At 41.3% G+C, this 18,907-nt stretch overlaps 1 protein-coding gene across 2 annotated transcripts in view; it reads left to right on the top strand.

The window, feature by feature from the left end:
- Positions 1 to 18,907, top strand: part of lamc3 (laminin, gamma 3) — a 101,305-nt gene that overhangs the window by 45,016 nt on the left and 37,382 nt on the right. For both annotated transcript variants that reach the window (XM_044012665.1, XM_044012664.1), the window contains exon 10: positions 12,072 to 12,270. In XM_044012665.1, the coding sequence (XP_043868600.1) occupies positions 12,072 to 12,270 (199 nt within the window). The remainder of the gene's footprint in view (positions 1 to 12,071; positions 12,271 to 18,907) is intronic.

Below are 18,907 nucleotides of genomic sequence, written 5' to 3'. Positions count from 1 at the left end.
CTTGGTTTATTTCTTGTTCCTGCTAAGTCAGTTCTCAACATCAGCTCCAGCCCCTCCAGCGGCCAAGTGGTCCAAAGCTGGAGGCAAAAGAGGAGCAATCCCATTAACTCTGCATCCTCAAGGTTTAATGCCCAAAACACGCAATCACAGACTCACAGCTCCCTCTGATTGCCATCCCTTTTTTTAGAATGATGAAACGCTCACAGCTAAAAGATGTGACAAAGCCTGGTGGTCAGACATAATTTATAGGAACTCATTTTAAATCCGCTAATAAGTCATTGGGTTCCGTTCAAGTGTGACAGGGTTTTTTTTTTTTGTGTACGTTTTCCCATGACATAAGTATGGCTCCTTAACGAGTGCCTGCATCCTCGACCGCATGTATGTACTTTTCATAATTCTAAGTGTGCATAGTTAATGGTATTTTTTTTAACAGCTGCTTCCTTCTTCACACAGTTAACAGCGATGTCTCTGAAGGCCACACAGATTAGTGGCCCAACTGGCCAAGACTGGCTTTGTGGCAGGCGGCTTATCTACTTTGCCCAGTTCTTGTTTATGTTGTTTCTCCATATAATAAAAGCACAAATCTATTGCCTTGCCATCCCTATTAATGATCTCATTTCCTCTCGCCTTTTTTTTTTTTCATAGCTGTGCATGTGTGCATAGTTACTTTAAAGATTACAGAGGCAGAGGCGTTGGAAGTGTAGCTCGAGAATTCTCTGTCACTCTGCAACTGCCTCTGCTCCTTTTTAATTTTAATTTAATCCCCTGCACTGTTCTCCAACAAAGTGAGAGAAATAAATTGAGTGACAACTCAATGTCAGGCATCGTACAACCTGCACATTCTGTGATTCCCATGAACGTACAGTATTTGCCAGCATGTTTTGTCTTGGGCTTCACCTGCCATGTAGGAGACAGGACTCAATCATCTTCTTTATTTGTCTTTATTGAACTGATAAAGTGAGAGGGAATAGTGTTTGGGGCCCGAGTTGCTCACCTGGTTTAAGAAATATAAGTCGATGCTTGGACATCACAAAGTCTGTTTTAATTGTTTGACAAGGAGCCAGACATATAGAGCGCCAGATGGTATGGAAATAAGAGGGAGCGACAGAATTCCCCTGACGTCCTAGTGAAAACCGTGCCAGAATTACATTTACATCAGTCAGGATTAAGACTGGATATTGATTTAATATTGTCTACATGATATCAATATCTGGACAAGATGAATTATTTTATAAAATTGGTTTTAACAAAAAAGTCCATTACATATTACCATAAAATGACCACTCTCACATTTTCTATGGACTATCAAGTGTTTACTTACAGTACATTATTTGTGTCACTTTAGATTTTTATCGCAAAAGGTTACAGTAGTTACAAAGGCTGCGCATGGGATGGGTAAAGAAGCTTAAAGCCTGAACCATATGCAACACTAGTCTGTGATTATTAGTCCACTCCACTGCACTGAAGATGGCAGGTCCTCTGATGCACCAGCTGTCAATAGTCTGCCATTACCATAATAAAACGCAACCCTCACTAACGCTCGTACATCGATCAATCCTCTTTTTTTTTCTTCTTTTTTTTTTGCACACAAACTACAGTTTTAAATTATGTCTTGTCATAGCTCATCAGCACCTTTATCATCAATTTGCAACTTTGGTCTGATATACTTTATGAAGGTGATGTTTAATGTAACCTGGGGGTGGAACAGGTAATGTGAGGAAATTAACCTGCCGTGACCGCACCACACTGCCGCAACAGTTACATAATTCAAGGTCATGTAACTTAAAAGGGTCTTGCTTGCAAGCTTGTGTACTGTGAGGAACATTACTTTAATAATATACACTCATAAAAAGACACCAGGGAGAGGAGGAAGACAGGCCTAACTGGGTATCATATCATTTTAGAATTAGAAATGTCACAGTTATGGTTCGCCGCACTCAAACGTGTGTTGCTTTAATGATTGACCGTGGGTGAGTGTGATGCTTGGTAGCTATACTGCGAGCTGGCAGAGCAGAGTCTGCCATGACTAACTAAGTAGCAAGAGTTGTGCATCTCGTTTCAGTGACGGTGATGTGATTTGGCCATGTCCACTATCGTTGGACAAACATCAGAAATGGGGGGAGAAACCGGTAGAACAACATTGTCCAAAAGCCGCATTTGGGTTGTGTAGCGTTCAACAAAACTCATAAATGTGATTTGATTGGATATAGTGTCTATGTTGGAATATTTGCATAGCGTGATTTGATCTGGAACGTTTCAGTTGATGGCACGTGTGAATGCAGCAGAAGTTGGCCTGCAGTTGTGGTAGCAGATTGGGTTAGAGTCATATATTAAGACGTATTATGTGATGCAGGTTGGTTCTCATAAGACGTTGGATGGGTGCGACTAATTAAAAATCTAGAGGTGGTTATCAGCAGCGCGTGTGAAAGGTTACATGTGTGTGTAGGCTCTCGGGAACACTCGTCCTCTGAAACATTTGTGTTGTCGCTTGTCCTCTCCCGGATCTCGGACATCTGTTTGGTAGTTGACACAGCGTTCAAGTCCCTGTGGTGATTCAACAGACTGAACACTTGAGCACAGCTGCCAGGAACTATCACACACACACAAACATGAAGTACCTCCCTAAACAGTTGCTTTGACCTGCCTCCAATAACTGTGGTCACCACTTGAATCTGCTGGACAGTAACTGTGGCTCTCTTGGCTGAACGGGGCTTCATGCTGAAGGGGAAATCATCTAACAAAAGTCCTTACAGCCATCTGCTGAGGAGCTTGCAAAGTCGATCCTTTTCATATCTGCAGCACAGGCCAACCTGCCTGGCCTTGAGCAGCAGGGAAGCTGAAATAAAAGAGAAGAATAGAGAAAAGGAAGGAAAGATAGACAGAATTTTAATGAAATAGCCCTTTAGTAGAAAGCAGTAGAACAGCATATGGCTGCTCTTGTGTTCAGGTGGAAAGGAGAAAAGAAGAGCAAAGATCTGTGAGAGCAGCTCCAGGCTAACTGTCACTCTGAGTCAAGCAGCAATTGCAGCTTCACACAGCCTGAGAGCTACCTGCACCAGGGTCTGCATGTAATCTCGTCTGGAGGCTTTGTCATCTGGAAGACTAAGCAAAACTGAAAAGAGCTGCAGCAAAGCGATACCACAAAAGTGAGTGGAGACAGGAATGGGGGGGAAGAAAGAAACAACAACAAATATGTCATAGGCTACATAGAAGGAAAAAAAAGCAGACGTAAAATCTCCAGACGTGTTAGAATTATCCTTAATCAATTAAACAAGCGGTATTCAGTGTGTTTGAAGAATTAGGCATGACTCTGTGACGTTCAGCCGCATTTTGAGATAGAACGACCACAATCAGTGATCTGGTGAAAACTCTGCCATTATATTCCCCCGACTGGCTGCATCCCACCGCCTCCCCAGTCGTTATCTAAGAGCTCGCTGTCTTTTGCATTCGTGGTTGTCTTGGGCACAATAAATCATTCAGGCCGTATCTTCCCATAATTCTCATTCATGGGCTAGCACACGAGAGTTTGAGAAAGAAAATTCAAACTGTGACTACTTCCTCACCACCACTCGCCTGACCCCCATCGCTGTGTAGCTCTGATGCTCGCATTGTCTGTTTTGGAAAAGTCAAATTGTCGGACACATTCAGGGGGGAAAAAAAAAGGTGGGATGCTGTTGAATAATCACATTAGCACTTTGATTAAAGCTGCTGAGGCTGTAAAAGCTGTTCAGACTCACAAATGGCATTCTCAATCATTTCACTGCACAACACTGGCACAATGGAGACACTGTTGTACCCGGACCAACAAAGCAATTGTGTCAAATGCAGTCCTCTTTATTTCGTAGGCCGGTATCACAGTGGATGTGTGGGCAGCGCGTGACAGCAGCGGCGGCGGCGGCGCTGCTGCTGCTGCTGTGTCTCGCGCGCGCGTCTGTCGTTCACACCAGGTGGGTGTCACCTGCTCACCTGCCACAGTGCTGCTGTGCAGTTTCTGCCTTTGAAAATCATTAATTATAGTTTTTAAATATGCTGTACTTAACTAAAATGCAGTACTCTTCAGGATGAAGCGGCACAGCTCTCGTTGCTTTTGCTTTGTAATGAAAACAGGATTTTTGCTGTGTTCTGTGACATACGCGACAGCTGAAGACACTGAAATAGATTATTTTCATGGTATATTTTTTGCAGTGAGACGTGCATGGGACTATGTTGTCTGTGGTTCTCACATCCCTCGCTTGCAAGAAAACTACAGTTTTTGCCTGTAAGATCGATCATTTTCAAACCATCAAAGCATTTGCTGGCGATACAGCAAAATTGACAATACTGTTACATCCCTAGCAAGCTCCTACACGACCAAGAAAAAGGTTTTCTCTGCTTACATTCAACCCAAGGTTTCACTATTGCTCTAGCAGTTCCCTTGAGTACAGGAAAAAAATATATCTTTTATGTTATCGGGTAATGTGTCATGTTCTTTATATGGCCACTGCAGGCAATGCAGTTTAATATTGGACTCTGTGTCCTGACGGTACCAGTTTTAAAGTTTGGTTTGTCCACCGACCCTTTGCCTCCAGACTGTCTGCATGGTGGTCGATGTTAGAGCCTCAGTGGGACTTGTGCAAGGCGGCAGTGATTTAATTGAAACTGAGTTTGATTTAATTTGTTTGGAGCAAAGTCTAAACCCGCTGATTGATCGCGAGCTCTTCCACCGTTCCCCAAAAAGTTATACGGACATCTATCACGTGTTGATGTTGATGTGATGGTGGCTTTATGTTTTCCTGGCAGAGCGTCAGCAGCAGCAGCACAGTCGGTGGACTCCAGATCATTCTGACAGACTCATAGAAACAAAATTGAAACAGAGGCACGGGCTGAAGCTTTGGTTTATTCCCTTTATTCCCATTCTATTTCAAAATGTTGACTGTAATATATGCATCATTTATTTTGAGCGCTGCAGTGGTTGCTTACGTTAATTTCATCATGAGATAATTTGATGGTAATTTGTCACCTGCCAGAATGCAATGAGACATCTTAAAGCAGCTTGTTGTATCTCATTATCACAAAGATATTATTGTGCTACTATACAAAGAAAAGCTTAGATAGGTATAAGATAAATACAACTAAGTACAACTAAGATAAGTACAACTATTAAAGCTCTGTAAATAGATTAAAAAAGGTCATATTGTGTTATAAATCCTCAGCAGCTTGAAAGGTTCTTGTTGTCATTTTTCAGTCTATAGTCCTCTCACTACTTTTATAAACATGACCAATCATTACAGTCAAACTGCATAGAATGATCGGCCCAGCATACTTGTCTGTTGTTTGTACAACCTGTGTGCACCAAGCCCATGTTTTCACAGCACAACCAGATGTTTGTGAGTGGATCACGGGGGGAAATAAAATGGGAGATAGAAAAGTGCTGCCAAAATCCCCAGTTCCATTACAGACGACTTCTAGTGCTTTTGGCTAACGTCTTGACAAGAGGGATGATGGGGGTAGTTAGATTTCAAAGTGTAGCACTGCTATTGCTTGCTTTTCAAGACTCCCAGACCCCGTGGAGCATGGAGACACCGCAGCCAGTGATTGGTGATGTAACTGCAAAGTGATACAGACACTTGTGCAAGTGGAAGTGTTCACATTTGGCCACGCTGTGGTTTCTGCAGTGATCCCACTCCAGCCCCTGACGCTTTGCAAAAAAAAATCTCATTGTAATTTTTAGTGAAATAATGATGTGATTAGTCTCTTTCTGTTTATTGACTTACTTATCACTTACAGTACCAGTGATACAACATGTTGCATTAGTACTGTAAAGAGATACAGTACATTGTGGTGTTCAGAGCTGGCTCCTCTCCTATTTGTCATGTGCGATAAATGAATGAATATAAATTTAGGGCAATACATGGACAGCAGGTCAGCCTTACACATATATAATCCTATCATTGTTTTTCTCTGCAGTCCGTTCTCTGATGGTCTATTAGGGTCCTCTATTATCAGACCTTCTCCGGGTAGGGAATGACTCCTTGCCCCAGGTGAAGGAGTTCAAGTATCTCGGGGTCTTGTTCACGAGTGAGGGGACGAGGGAGCCGGAGATGGGCCGGAGAATCGGAGCAGCTGGTGCGGTACTGCATTCGCTTTACCGCACGGTTGTGACGAAAAGGGAGCTGAGCCGGAAGGCAGAGCTCTCGATCTACCGGTCAGTCTTCATTCCTATCCTCACCTATGGTCATGAAGGTTGGGTCATGACCAAAAGAACGAGATCGCGGGTACAAGCGGCCGAAATGGGATTCCTCAGGAGGGTGGCTGGCTTTTCCCTTAGAGATAGGGTGAGAAGCTCGGTCATCCGGGGGGAGCTCGGAGTAGAACCGCTGCTCCTTCATGTTGAAAGGAGCCAGTTGAGGTGGTTCGGGCATCTGGTGAGGATGCCCCCTGGGCGCCTCCCGAGGGAGGTATATCAGGCACGTCCAGCTGGGAGGAGACCTCGGGGTAGACCTAGGACAAGTTGGAGAGATTACATCTCCACTCTGGCCTGGGAACGCCTCGGGATCCCTCAGTCGGAGCTGGTCAATGCGGCTCGGGAAAAGGAAGTTTGGGGTCCCTTACTGAAACTGCTGCCCCCGCGACCCGGCCCCGGATAAGCGGAGGATGATGATGATGATGATGATGATTATTATCAGAGAGAGAGAGACACCCAGGAAGCCGCATTGACCCCCAGCACAGTAGCGGTCAGCCTGCTATACCTGAAACATAAACAGCAACAACCCATAAGTGAGAATATTAGCTTAGTCATACAACAGCATTAGCGGCCTCATTACCCACTATTATGCAGGGAGTGTATTTATGATTAATCATTTCCGAAGTGGTATCTCTTGACTTTTATTTCCTGCGAGCATGATTTCTTACCATTCCACCAAATATAGGTAATTGCCTCTTTTCTGTTCAAACAAAATATTGTTTCTCGGCGGATACTGGTCTCATAAATACAACTTAATGCTACAGTGATCATCTCCTGGCAGATACTGCTCTGTTGAATGCCGCCTAAGGAAGTGTTTGTGTGTGTGTGACTGGCTGGAGAGTCCAAATGTTATAAAATGGCAAATGAACAGCAGCAGAGGGACATGAGTTTAGAGAGGATGTCTATGTTTAAGAATATTTAGCACACAGAGTTCAAACAGCAATTGTCAGATGAGTTGGATTATAACTAATAAAATCTAAGTGGAAAGAAAAACTAAAAGGCGTGTATCTTTGCTGTACATCAAACTCCATATGTATATTCAGTACATAAATAAATATTTTTAAATGATGTATAAGTCTTCACTCCCACACTTTAGGGTTTAGTTTGGAATATCTCCTATTTATTTAGGTTATGATGCACATTTTGAAACATTAACAAGATGTTAAGCTTGTTTCCTCAAAACAGGTGACAACAACTGGACTCCTGTATCTGGTTGACATGCTATCCGTACACGATACACTACTGGTTGAAAGATTGAAACCTGATGCTAAAATAGCCAGTCCACAATTATTTCCTTTTTTTCATCACAGTTTAATTGTAAAAAGGGATTAAGGGAAATTGATCACCTCATGTTATGGATTATTTATGTGTTTGGATCTAAATTAGCCTTAGTATGAGTGGTGCCTTGTCAGAATAAACAGTATTTATTGATCCGTGTTTTTTTGGGTTTTTTTTTTCAATTGGAACTGTCACCCTCTCCATATTGGTTGTTTTTACACTCCTAAATGTGTTGTGTGTTTGAGAGCGTTCGCTGAAAGCATTCCAGTTAAAGTGGATTTAATCTCTGCCTCTCTGCCTTCTGGACTGACTGATTTGTTTTTTCATTCCTTGTCATCAATATTTATTGATTCTGAAACTATACTGAGATCTGTGACAGCTCATTTCACTTGAGAAAGTGTTTGGTCTTCACTGGTGATGATTGGTGGCTGTTTAACTGCTTCCCCTGCTTCTGATTGGCTGTAATTATCTATTTCTATTGATTCTGGAGTCACATTGACATGAACGATGTGTTATTGGACTACAAACAGAAAGTGGTATTGATTGGCTGTGTAATTGAAGCATTTCCCCTTTGAGCACTGGTTGCTTTTCATTTCCTGCAAATACTGGCCTCACATCTGAATGACAAATAACTCTCTCTTCAACCTGATATTGTTTTAAAGCTAAAAACTAAAAGCGACAGCAAGTTGACTTCTGAATTTAGCTGAGCTTGGAGCTTATTACAAAGGAAATGGACATGGTCACATCACATAAAAAATCTATTTAACTTAAGTATCACTGTAGCTGGAGACATCGCTGAAAAATACTAATAGATCAATATAACATATAAAAGCCACATTAAGGGGTCGGCTGTATACACTGCTTTTCACTTTAAAAATAAATCACTTTTCCCTTTAAAAGTGTGGTGGATAACTTTTAAATAAAACTAAAGTTGTATTCCATTGTCAAATGAGTTCATACAATATTTGTGAAGCCTATGAGCTCCACATGTGGCACTGTGACATTCCCGTGCTGCACACAGGAAGTTATTTGTTTCAATCTGATAGTATAAAAAACCACCACAAACATCACAGTTTTCATTCATGTATTAACAATTGAAATCATTGTTACTATTAACAGTGGTGCTAGCTTTAGAGTATCCATAATATGCATCACTCAGTACGAGTACGATGGAATAAGCACTTCCTTAAAGGCGACATAGACCAGAAGCTCCAATTAACGCTGCGTTTGTGTGTGTGTATCTCCATCATTACCTCATTTATGAAACCCTAAAGTTTCAGAACAAACAGTTCAGCCACTGCTTGTTTTCCTGGGCTCTGCGAAGCGGATCGGCACTTCCGTAGGTTGATGTTGTCATCAGTATACCTCACCGCTCCTCTCACCACCGTAGCCTCCTGGTGCGGGCACTAGTCCGGGCACATCCGGTTTCAACCGCAGAAGAAGAAGAACTACTCTCGTTGTAGCTGCTGAGATGCAGAGCATCCACCGTGCCAGAGGGGGAGCTGTGTATCTGAGAGCTGGCCTACCAATTACGTCACTTCCAGGTACCTGGCCAATCACAGGACAGTGGGAAAGCTCTCGTTGGCTGGCCAATCACAACACAGTTCACATTCTGGGGGTGTGATTTTGGTCTGAAACAGCACGGCTGACGAGAGCGTCAGTGAGGAGATATTTTGATCGGCTCGTTTGCAGCGACTAGGAGATTTTTAATCATGAAAACAAGTTAATATATGTAAGTAGACCTCCATAACTAACATGTATGTGCGATACAAGCATTCGATGTCACCTTTAATGTCCAATCACTGACAGCTGGAGAAAACTCTAACAGCTTTACAGACTAAAATGTTATAATGTTGCATTGATTATATGTTAAAACCGCAAGTCAAGGCAAAAAAAGCCCAACTTAATATTGGATATTATTTGCCAGAAAAACAAGGTTGTCAACCTTATCAGAATCAAGTGTGGCTCTCTTTTTATTAACATTATTACCCACAGATGAAAACATGCGCTCAGAGCCCACAGATGTCCCTGGCACACACAGATCTTTATGAGCCAATACAAAAAGTATTAGGGTCAGGTTCCAATTCAATCCAATCCAGCTTTATTTATGTAGCACTTTTTCAAGTTGAAAGAAAGTGTTGCACAGAAAAATCAAATAATTGGGGTTGAGGTTAATAAATTACTGTATTCTAGTATATTCAAATAAGGTAAAATGACTAGAAAGAAAAGCAAACAAGATACATTTTAAATTTAATAGAAACAATAAAACAACCATAAAAACAATAGAGACACATCATTCTGATGTAAAAGCCAAGGATTAAAAATTAGATTGAGAGCTATCCTAACATTGGGAGGGTGGTCATTCCATAATTTGGGAGCAACTGCTTAGAAATCTGGGTTGTCCCTAGTTTTCATGTGGTTACTGGGGACAATTAAGAGCTGCAGGCCAGGAAATATGATAAGATAAATCGGATTTTATCTTGCATAAAATATATGACCTCAGAATTTATCTGTGTATCTACTTTCAAAGAGTCCAGTTTAAAACCAAGGTTAGTAACTTTAGGGACTTAAGGGCTACAGAGGGCCCAGGTCCAAAACTGGGGCAGCACAGGTCCCAATGGGTTGGAACAACATGACAAATTTAAAAAGTTTTAGACCATCCGGGGTTTGATTTGTTTCTTAAAAATTGACTCCAGAGGAAGAAGAAAAGGATTGGACCAAGAATTGAACCTTGGGGGACTCCACAAGGGAGAGGGGTTATTAGCCGGTATACAGTGCACATTGTATCTCTCCCTCAAAGAATGTGGTGCTATCGGCGGAGAGAGTAGTCTACCTCATGTAGTGTATACTTGCCTCTCCAAGATGTTGTCGCTGCTGCACCCGCAGCTGATATTGTCATATGATATGGTTGGAAAACTTATGTGCACCCTGCTGCTGGATTTTAAATGGCACTACTGGAAAAGAAAAAGGTGCTCATGAGGTGGCAGCCTGTGTTTTGAGCACATAATTACAGTTCAAACGTGAACTTTACATCCCACGGTAGAAAGCATATCGAGTTGTGAATGAAAAGTGACAGCCCTAGTTTCTATTCATGAGGACAAAACAGATGTGGAATAATAGCATCAACAACAATAACAAAACACCCAAAGTTACCATATTTTTCTTTCGCACATCAATGGGTAATGCATTACCAGCAGCAATCACGAACCTCAACTCAGAGTTTCATGAAGTGGGTCCTTTCAAAAAAAGCTCCGCAGGTCAAATAAAAGCAGCCGTGATCACAGGAGGCTGTTGGTTGAGCAGATATTAGATTATCAGACAGCCGAATTGCTGCCGAATGACGCAAGATGCCTCTCGAAAGCAAAATCACCCTCTTAACCCGCCAAAGAGGCCAGGATGAACTTCACACACGATTACACTCCAAAACAAGGTGGCAGCCAAGCATAAACCCTGTCAGTTCTGCACACTCACTCACCCAGAACTGGCAGTGTGGCTGTTATTGTTGTAATTTGTTCAGTTTTAGAGCAGAACTGATGCTTTCACGAACAGCGTTGTCTCATATTTTGATACGAGGAGGGGAAACCGATTTAATGAGTCTTCTTTTTTTGTTTTTTTTTGTTTTTTTTTGAAGTACAACTTGTGTGTTTTTACTTTTTCGTTGGGGTTCGAAGCAGCACGCGTGGAGGGGAAGATCTTTGAAGTCCTGTTAATGTGCTCTAATGAGCCAGAGATGAGTGTGGGTAATTACACTTAGACTCCTGCAGTGCACTGTGTGGATTCAAAACACATGCACACACACACACGCATACAGAAAGAAAGAATATTCCAGAATTCTGCTTTTTGGTTTCATGTGTTTGAGAGATGGCCTTTGCATACGTGTTTGTCATTATGCAGTTGCACAGTGTACAATTTAGCATCTTTTTAAAATATTTTCATATGGTAATCATGTAAGAGAATCTATGATAGACTTTTGTATCATTAAAACTCAAAAGGTTTGTTTCTTAAAAACATGATGCCTCTGTATTGCTCCTGATGTGGTAATAAAAAACAACCATTCATACATTCTGGTGATTCTACACTCCAAATTTCACTAAATTTCAGTCTAATTATTTTATATTCAATTTCTGATGAATGGAAATCACCTTCATCACCTAAAACGTTATTGTTGCCTTTGTGTCTTCTCAAATCAGTCATTCTCCACTGACCTCTGGCTCCCAACAAGGTATTTTTTTTTACCCTGTTCACTGTATGTTTTCTCTTTTCGGACCATTCTCTGTAAACCCTAGAGATGGTTATGCGTGTAAATCCCACTAGATCACCAGTTCCTGAAATACTCAGACCAGCCTGCCTGGCGCCGACAAATCAAGTCTCTTTTCCATTCTGACGCAAAAACATTAGGTTGCAGAGTGATTGTGATTAGTTGATTGTATATGAGGATATTTAGCAGGTGTACCTAACCTGGTGGCCAGTGAGTGTATATCAGACTGTCAGTTTTGTTCAATAATAATACTGACTCCATTCACCACTCAAACATCCAACCTCTGACCCCACCCCTCTCCTTCCTCTTCAGAGAAATTCCTGGGTCACCATGCCCACAGCTACGGTCAGCTCCTCTCCATCACCTTCACCTCTGAGACCCCTGAGCTGCTCCCTGACGACGTCACCATCATCCTCCAAGGCTCTGGAATCACTCTCTCTGCTGACCTTTCACCGCAACGAGTGCTTCAACATGACCCCGGTCTCACTCCACAGCATGCCTTCATTGTCAGGTACAGGGATACAGTTTGTCAGTTTGTGAGATTGCGCACATGTTTTTCTTTCTTCCCTTTTTTTTGTCACTGTTAAACCCCAGTCTCTGAGAAAAAAAATACCAAAGCACTTTCCCTGAATGTGGGCACAAGAACGGATGTTGTGATGTTTGTTTCCCTGTTGCCAGACTTGTTCCTCCCTACAGTATAAATATAGAGGCTGCAGTCCAAAACAATCCTGGACAGCCATGTACTGACTGCAGCTCACCCACACTGACTGCACTGTCACGGTCTCGGCAGAATGTCAGGACGTGAATGCAGTGATGAGCCAGCTCCCCCATGTGCTGGCTGTCGTGTAGGTCTGGCAGGTACACAGCAGCAGCATTACATTTCCATTTTATACATTTATCACATGGTCTCAAGCAGACTGACATGAAATGTGTGTGTGCTGCAGTTTGAAGTCACAGAAGGTGCAGCAAAGTGATACTTAAAGTGTAGTCACCATCCGATTTATATCCCGCTGACAATGTGAATGTGGAACTGAACTGATCATGGCAAACAGCTGGAAAATAAATTGGTCCACAATTATAATAAAGACTCTAGAAGAAGTTATGAGGAGAGGGATGAGGCTATTAGTTACTTTTTAAACACACGGAGCTCATAAAAGTATGATATAATGACTGAAGTGGGCAGGATATTACGCTTCATTATGCTGCCGTTTTAGTTTTTATTTATTTTTTTGTGCTGTGCAGATTTTGTTGGAAGCAGAACATAAACACGCAGTATGTATGTGTGCCGCATAAATTAGAGAATTCACAAAAGCTGTATAAACAGTGTCCACCTCTTTTTGAAGCAGCATTTTATTAGCGGCATCACTTAAAGTCATTTGTTGTGACGCTGTTATTGCTTTTGGTTTATTTGCCTTTTTTCGAAAATCTTTATTTGATTCATCATGCAAAGCCCTCTTTATCATTGGTTTATAAAAGTGCTCCATGAACACATTTTGTCATTATTCCTCAAGTATTTAATAGTATTTAATCACTGCTAGAGAAATCTGCTCAGTGATTTTCTTTCCTGTCTGAATAAAAATGGTGTTCTTTTTCTTTTAAAACGAAAAAGAACAAATGAGTTGAAACATCTTTGACTGAACACTTTACTGTTAAGAGCTGGAGTTTTAAATGTCAAAGTGGGTATAATAGATTCTATAGCTTCCCACGCCTCCATGTACTATATTGTATATCATTCACACAACTCCAGTAGCACACGTACTGAAAAATAGATACAGATAAACATCAGCTCATTCATCAGAAATTCTATATAAATGTACTGGACATCTTTAAGATGTTCGCCAATACTTTGTGATGAGGCTTAACAACTGTTTATATTCTTCCAGCTATGCGGGCAGGTGTAGTTTTTAGTTAGAGTCAAGGACAACGGCACCTCTCTGAATACTGCAACAGTCAGAGAGGCTGGATATTGTGAGAACACATCAGACTGCGATACAGAGACACAGATTTGTTTTCTCCATGTCTTCTGTTAAATTAAGTTATGCATGTATGACATTTCTGCAGAGAAAACCTTTCAGTGATTCGTTGAATGATGATGTTCGAGTGTGTTTGTCTCACTGTGTGTTTACATGCATGTTAAAAGTCCGATTTTAGTCGGACTAAGGCAGTAATCCGGTTTTCTGAATGTCATGTAAACAAGTTAGTATGACTAAAATCGAGTCAGACTGACATACCTGGATAATGTGATTCATGGTCCGATTACTCCTGCAGTCAGACCGGAGTCGGACTTGCCATTCTGTGCGTGCACCAGAATTTTCTCCCCGGTCTTTGACCCAGAAATGAAAACATCTATTCGAGAAGTGAATGCACAGTTCTCATACCCTGATAACTCATTTTACATTCATTATAAATTCATTGTTGGTAATTGTATATAATTATTGGTTAACCTGTCAACGATCTCATGCACTAACTAACTAAAGCCCCTTCCACTTGTCAGAACACCCACTGACCTCTGGCTTGTGTCTGCAGTGGAAATTGATACGATAGGCTTTCACTCCTGGGTCAAATGACTCCGCAGTAGACACTGGTTTTTAATTGGCTTCGATCTGTAATTATGGAAACATCACACCCAGCTGAACAAGCTAATTCCTACTTCTACCACTTTATTTTCGCAGTCTATGCACTGACTTTGCATCTTTACCAGTGTTTAAGCAGCAATCTAAAAATTGTTCAGTTGCTATTAAGTTGGACTGAAACAATTGAAAAGAAGTGTAACTGTTCTCCGTGGGGCTTTCTTCAGTTTTATGTTGCGTTTAGCCAAACTCTTCATTGTGGAAATGCGGAATGTGTCCTGCCCCTCTCCATAATTCCATATGAGTTGCTTATCTGAAGGCCCAATGACTTACTCAGACGTCTTGCGATCATTTTGTGTCCACTTCCTTGTTGATATAGATTGTCAGCTATTTAAGGGATTGTGCCACCACCACTTTCTCTGTTGGAAATCCTCCACAAGATCTTTCATCTCACATTAAACTTCCAGTACTTCCTCCGGCACCACTCGGCTCTCTGGCGAGTCTCCTGCAGGCTTTCTCTCCTCTTGACCTTCAGAGTAAAGTGGTCATTCTGGAGATATGAGTGACTGAAGGAGGCAGATTGAGTCTGTGGAGGTTGTCCGCTGTTGTGGCACACTGTGGGGAAGCAGTCGTGTAATCAGTCTCATTCGGGGGGAGAGAGATCTCAAACTGAGGGAGTGGGTGCAGCTGGCCTGAGGCCTCATTTCAAAAATGTACGGCACTTTCTGTACAGAGCCTGGGATTCATAAAAAACACGGAAACTCTATGTGCACGCACATAAACAGGAGAGAGGAGAAACTAACGTTGATGACAGAACAATTGCAAATTGTTTTAAATTATGTAAAATAAATATAATTATTATTAGATTTAATTTGTACAAATGGTCAAGATGTATTTTTAAATGAATAAATGAATACCTGCTTGACTGCTACACCCTAATATATCTGCCGTTGCAAGATAAAATTTGAAATAGATGCTATAATTATTAAATACTTATGTTGTAAAGCTGGTACATAGATTCCGTCTGGCGCTGATACAGATTCTTGTGCTTCAGCTGAGGAGATGAGAGTGGATTTTCCATAAATAATTATAATGGCGTCTAATGACTTTCGAGTTTCATGAGTTTCATTTCATACCCACGTTATAAGAGTTTTTTTCATTGTGCAGAATGCTGCAACAGTGTTTAGATAATGCGTGCTACAAATCCAGTATATTAATGAATTGTGAGCCGGTTCTGACTTCCACACACTGTCCTACTGGATCCTATTGGAACTGTGCAGAGAAAATGGGTTTCCATAGCAATTATTGTACGAACAAATCCAAGTCGACTAACAATCCCCCCCCCTTACAGTCTCTAACCCCTCTAAGCATTCACTAACCTTGCAGGAGACTGTTGATATCCACATAAACGGTCGCTACTTCCTCCTTTTTTCAATTCAATTAGATTTGATGTATATAGCGCTGATTCATAGCATAGATTTTACAACATATTTAGCGTGTGCTGCTGTGGAGCAGCATTTGCCTTCTGCATTCACAGCATCTGTCACGTTTGGTCACTCTGATGCCTGTGTCCACCAAATAAAACATTTTTGATATGTGCACATTCCACTTTAGCAAAAAGGTGCCTCAATTTCCCATGGTTTGAACTTCCTCTTCTTTCATTTTCCCTCTGCGTTTGTCGTAATTTTCCTGTCACTCTTTGACATTTATGGACGTGACTTGAAATTTTCAGAAGCTGCGCTGAATAACGAGTCGATTGTGAAAGGGAAACATGTATGCACGTGATTTTATGAATCAGAATATTTAGTGTACGTGTGGAAGCACTGTCTGTGTTTCTCACGTACACCAACTTTCCAGGCGTATCCACGCACAGTTTTATAAATGAGGCCCCTGGTCTCCACATTGAACCCGTTACAAAAAAAAAAAGGCTTAAGTCATTCAATCTATTTTTGTTTTCCTCTCCTGCTTGGCCTGGAATCTTGTTGCCACTAATCCTCCTCATCCCACTCAGCACCTCCTTCACACTGTTTTGTTGCAATTTGTCGTCAGTGCTGTCCCTGTGTTTCCATCTTTAATTCTCCTTTTCAGCACCTGCAGACCAATTTAACTTCCTCCCCAAAGCGCGGTACTGGAAGCTTTCTTCTTCCCCAAGAGAGGATTTGATTTTCTTTGTTTTCCAGGGCTTGTTTAGAGTGAACCAAAGGTAATAGCAAAATGTCAAATGTAATTCAAGGGTCCACGTGGAAATTGACATGTTATGCAGCAGGAAGCTTTGCATTGTCCCCACTATGTGCTCCACTGAGTATGTTCCAGTCCATTAGCCAAAGACAATTCTATAGAGCTTGCACGTGAACTTCTGGGATAACAAGCCCCTGGTTTGAAGACAGTGTGCAGCTGGATGTTGGCTGCTGCTGAGTGGTATCTATGAAAACATGCAGTGAAATGTTAACTACTGGAGACAATTAAAGACATGTTTATGTATTGTAAGTATGTGTTAGTAACTGTAGTATTGTCGTAATTACCATTGTAGTAACTGTAATTACGCCGGGAGACAATTGAGGCGTTCACTAAGATCGAGCCAGAGTCCTAGTGAGGAAATGTCTGACTTGATGGAAGCAGTAAAGAGGAAACCTGTGATTACCCTGAAGGCTCCACCTCACAGCCAATTGCCTAGAATCATTCTAGGGAGTTTGTGCAGCAGTTGAGATGCTGGAAAACTGAATTAGACAAAGGGACAGTTCAGTTTTGTGATTTTGGTTCAAAGCAGAGTTCCACTTTATGGTAAGGAACAAGTATGCCAGCTGTTGACCAGTCTATATCACACATCTGTATTTTAATTACTGTACCTTATCTACTGTCCTATGAGCTAAATTACTTGACCTGTAGCTGGAAAAAAAAAAGCAACCACACAGGTTTCACATAATTGAAACCATGCCCCTGACTCCATTGTTGGATTGTAGTTCACCATGATTGTTCATTAGACTAGTGGCTGTGTAATTATGATCACCATTCACCCCAACTATTATTCACATTTACCGGCTACTACAATAGTTACACCTGTTTAAGTGCTTGTTAACGTAAGTCAATCACATGACAGTACAGTATTGAATTTAGGCATTTAGACATGGTAAAGAAAACAACAATGACCAAAGCAAGTATCAGAATGGGCAGGAAAGGATTTAAGTGATTTTGAATGTGCCATAGTAGACAGGCTGGTTGGTAGAAAATTATAGAAACACACGATTCTGCTGCGATTTTCTCTCACAACCATCAAAAAAGCATTCGCTAAACTAAGGTTGACGGAAGATAAACATTTCTAAATGCAAACCTCATTGAACCCCTGAAGCAGATGTGCTACATTAGGGTGTCATGTGTGCCTAATAAAGTGACCAGTGAGTGTTGCCCATTAGGGCTGGGAATCACAAGGTACTTCACGACAATAATTTTACGATACGACGATTCTGTCATCATCAATATATTGCAAGACGATCATAGAGCGATACATCACGATATCTGTCCAACTGAAGAAAACACAAGATCCATGAAAAATTAAGTGCTGGATTTCTCTATTTATTCACAACATACAGAACAAAGTACATAAAGTCTATACATTGAACATGGAGGGGGCATCTCTTACCGTAGCTTTATCCGGAGGAATGGCGATATACAGTATCACCAAATCGATCTTTTGACCCTTGCCAATTGTCCATGAGCTGATAAATGAAACATTACAATTCATATCTATGACACGTAACTATTCTCAAAGCATTTTTGTACCATCATTTTACTTCTTCGCTCTGTTTTGTTGCCCTTGTTTCTCGCTGTCTTTTTTCATGTGTAAGCTAATTCTGACTCTGATTTACCACAGTATTTTTTTATTCTTTATTTCATGATGTCACCTTCATTAATGATGCTATATTTTGTAGCATGGACCATAAGTTGTATTCTCTTCTTGAATAAGCCTTGTTTTTTGAGTCCATAAGAAGATGTCTTCTTTACTCACTTCAGTGGAGGATCCAGCCCCTGAAGTGGGACAGAAAGTGGGACACCGCTTGTCTCTTCCTGTCCCCTTATGCCATGCTCTGGTGTCTTGACTCCAGTAATGAGTTATCCCTCAGCACCGATAGCTCAGGCTAAAAAGGTGCTCTGTGCTTCCCTCACTGAGATGCGGTGGGACAGAAACTATCATTAACTCTTTCTCTCTGGAGGAGTTCTCCACAGATCTCATTATACTTCTCAGGTACATGCACAGATGCACCTCAGTAGATGCTCATGTCTTTTCCTCACACTCCCTCTGTCTTTTTTTGCTTGTCTTTATCACACACACACACATTCTAGCATGTGAGGAAATTGTTTTTGGGTTTGTTTGTTTTTTAAGTTTGAGCCCACAACAACACAGACACATTAATTCACGTGGCCATCTGGCAGTGTGACTTCCAGCATCCATGTGCCATGATGTGCATCAAAAATAATCGTGTTTAGAAAAAGAGAATAAATGTTTTATTAAAGATATTTCACAGCATGAATAAACATGAGCACACACACACACACACATATAATGTCGCTCTTGAATGGCAC

The sequence above is a fragment of the Solea senegalensis genome, linkage group LG21 (genome assembly GCF_019176455.1).
Source record: "Solea senegalensis isolate Sse05_10M linkage group LG21, IFAPA_SoseM_1, whole genome shotgun sequence".
In the NCBI taxonomy this organism is placed as follows: Eukaryota; Metazoa; Chordata; class Actinopteri; order Pleuronectiformes; family Soleidae; genus Solea; species Solea senegalensis.
Note: the sequence above shows the minus strand (reverse complement) of the source record. Positions and strands in the feature narration are given on the sequence as shown.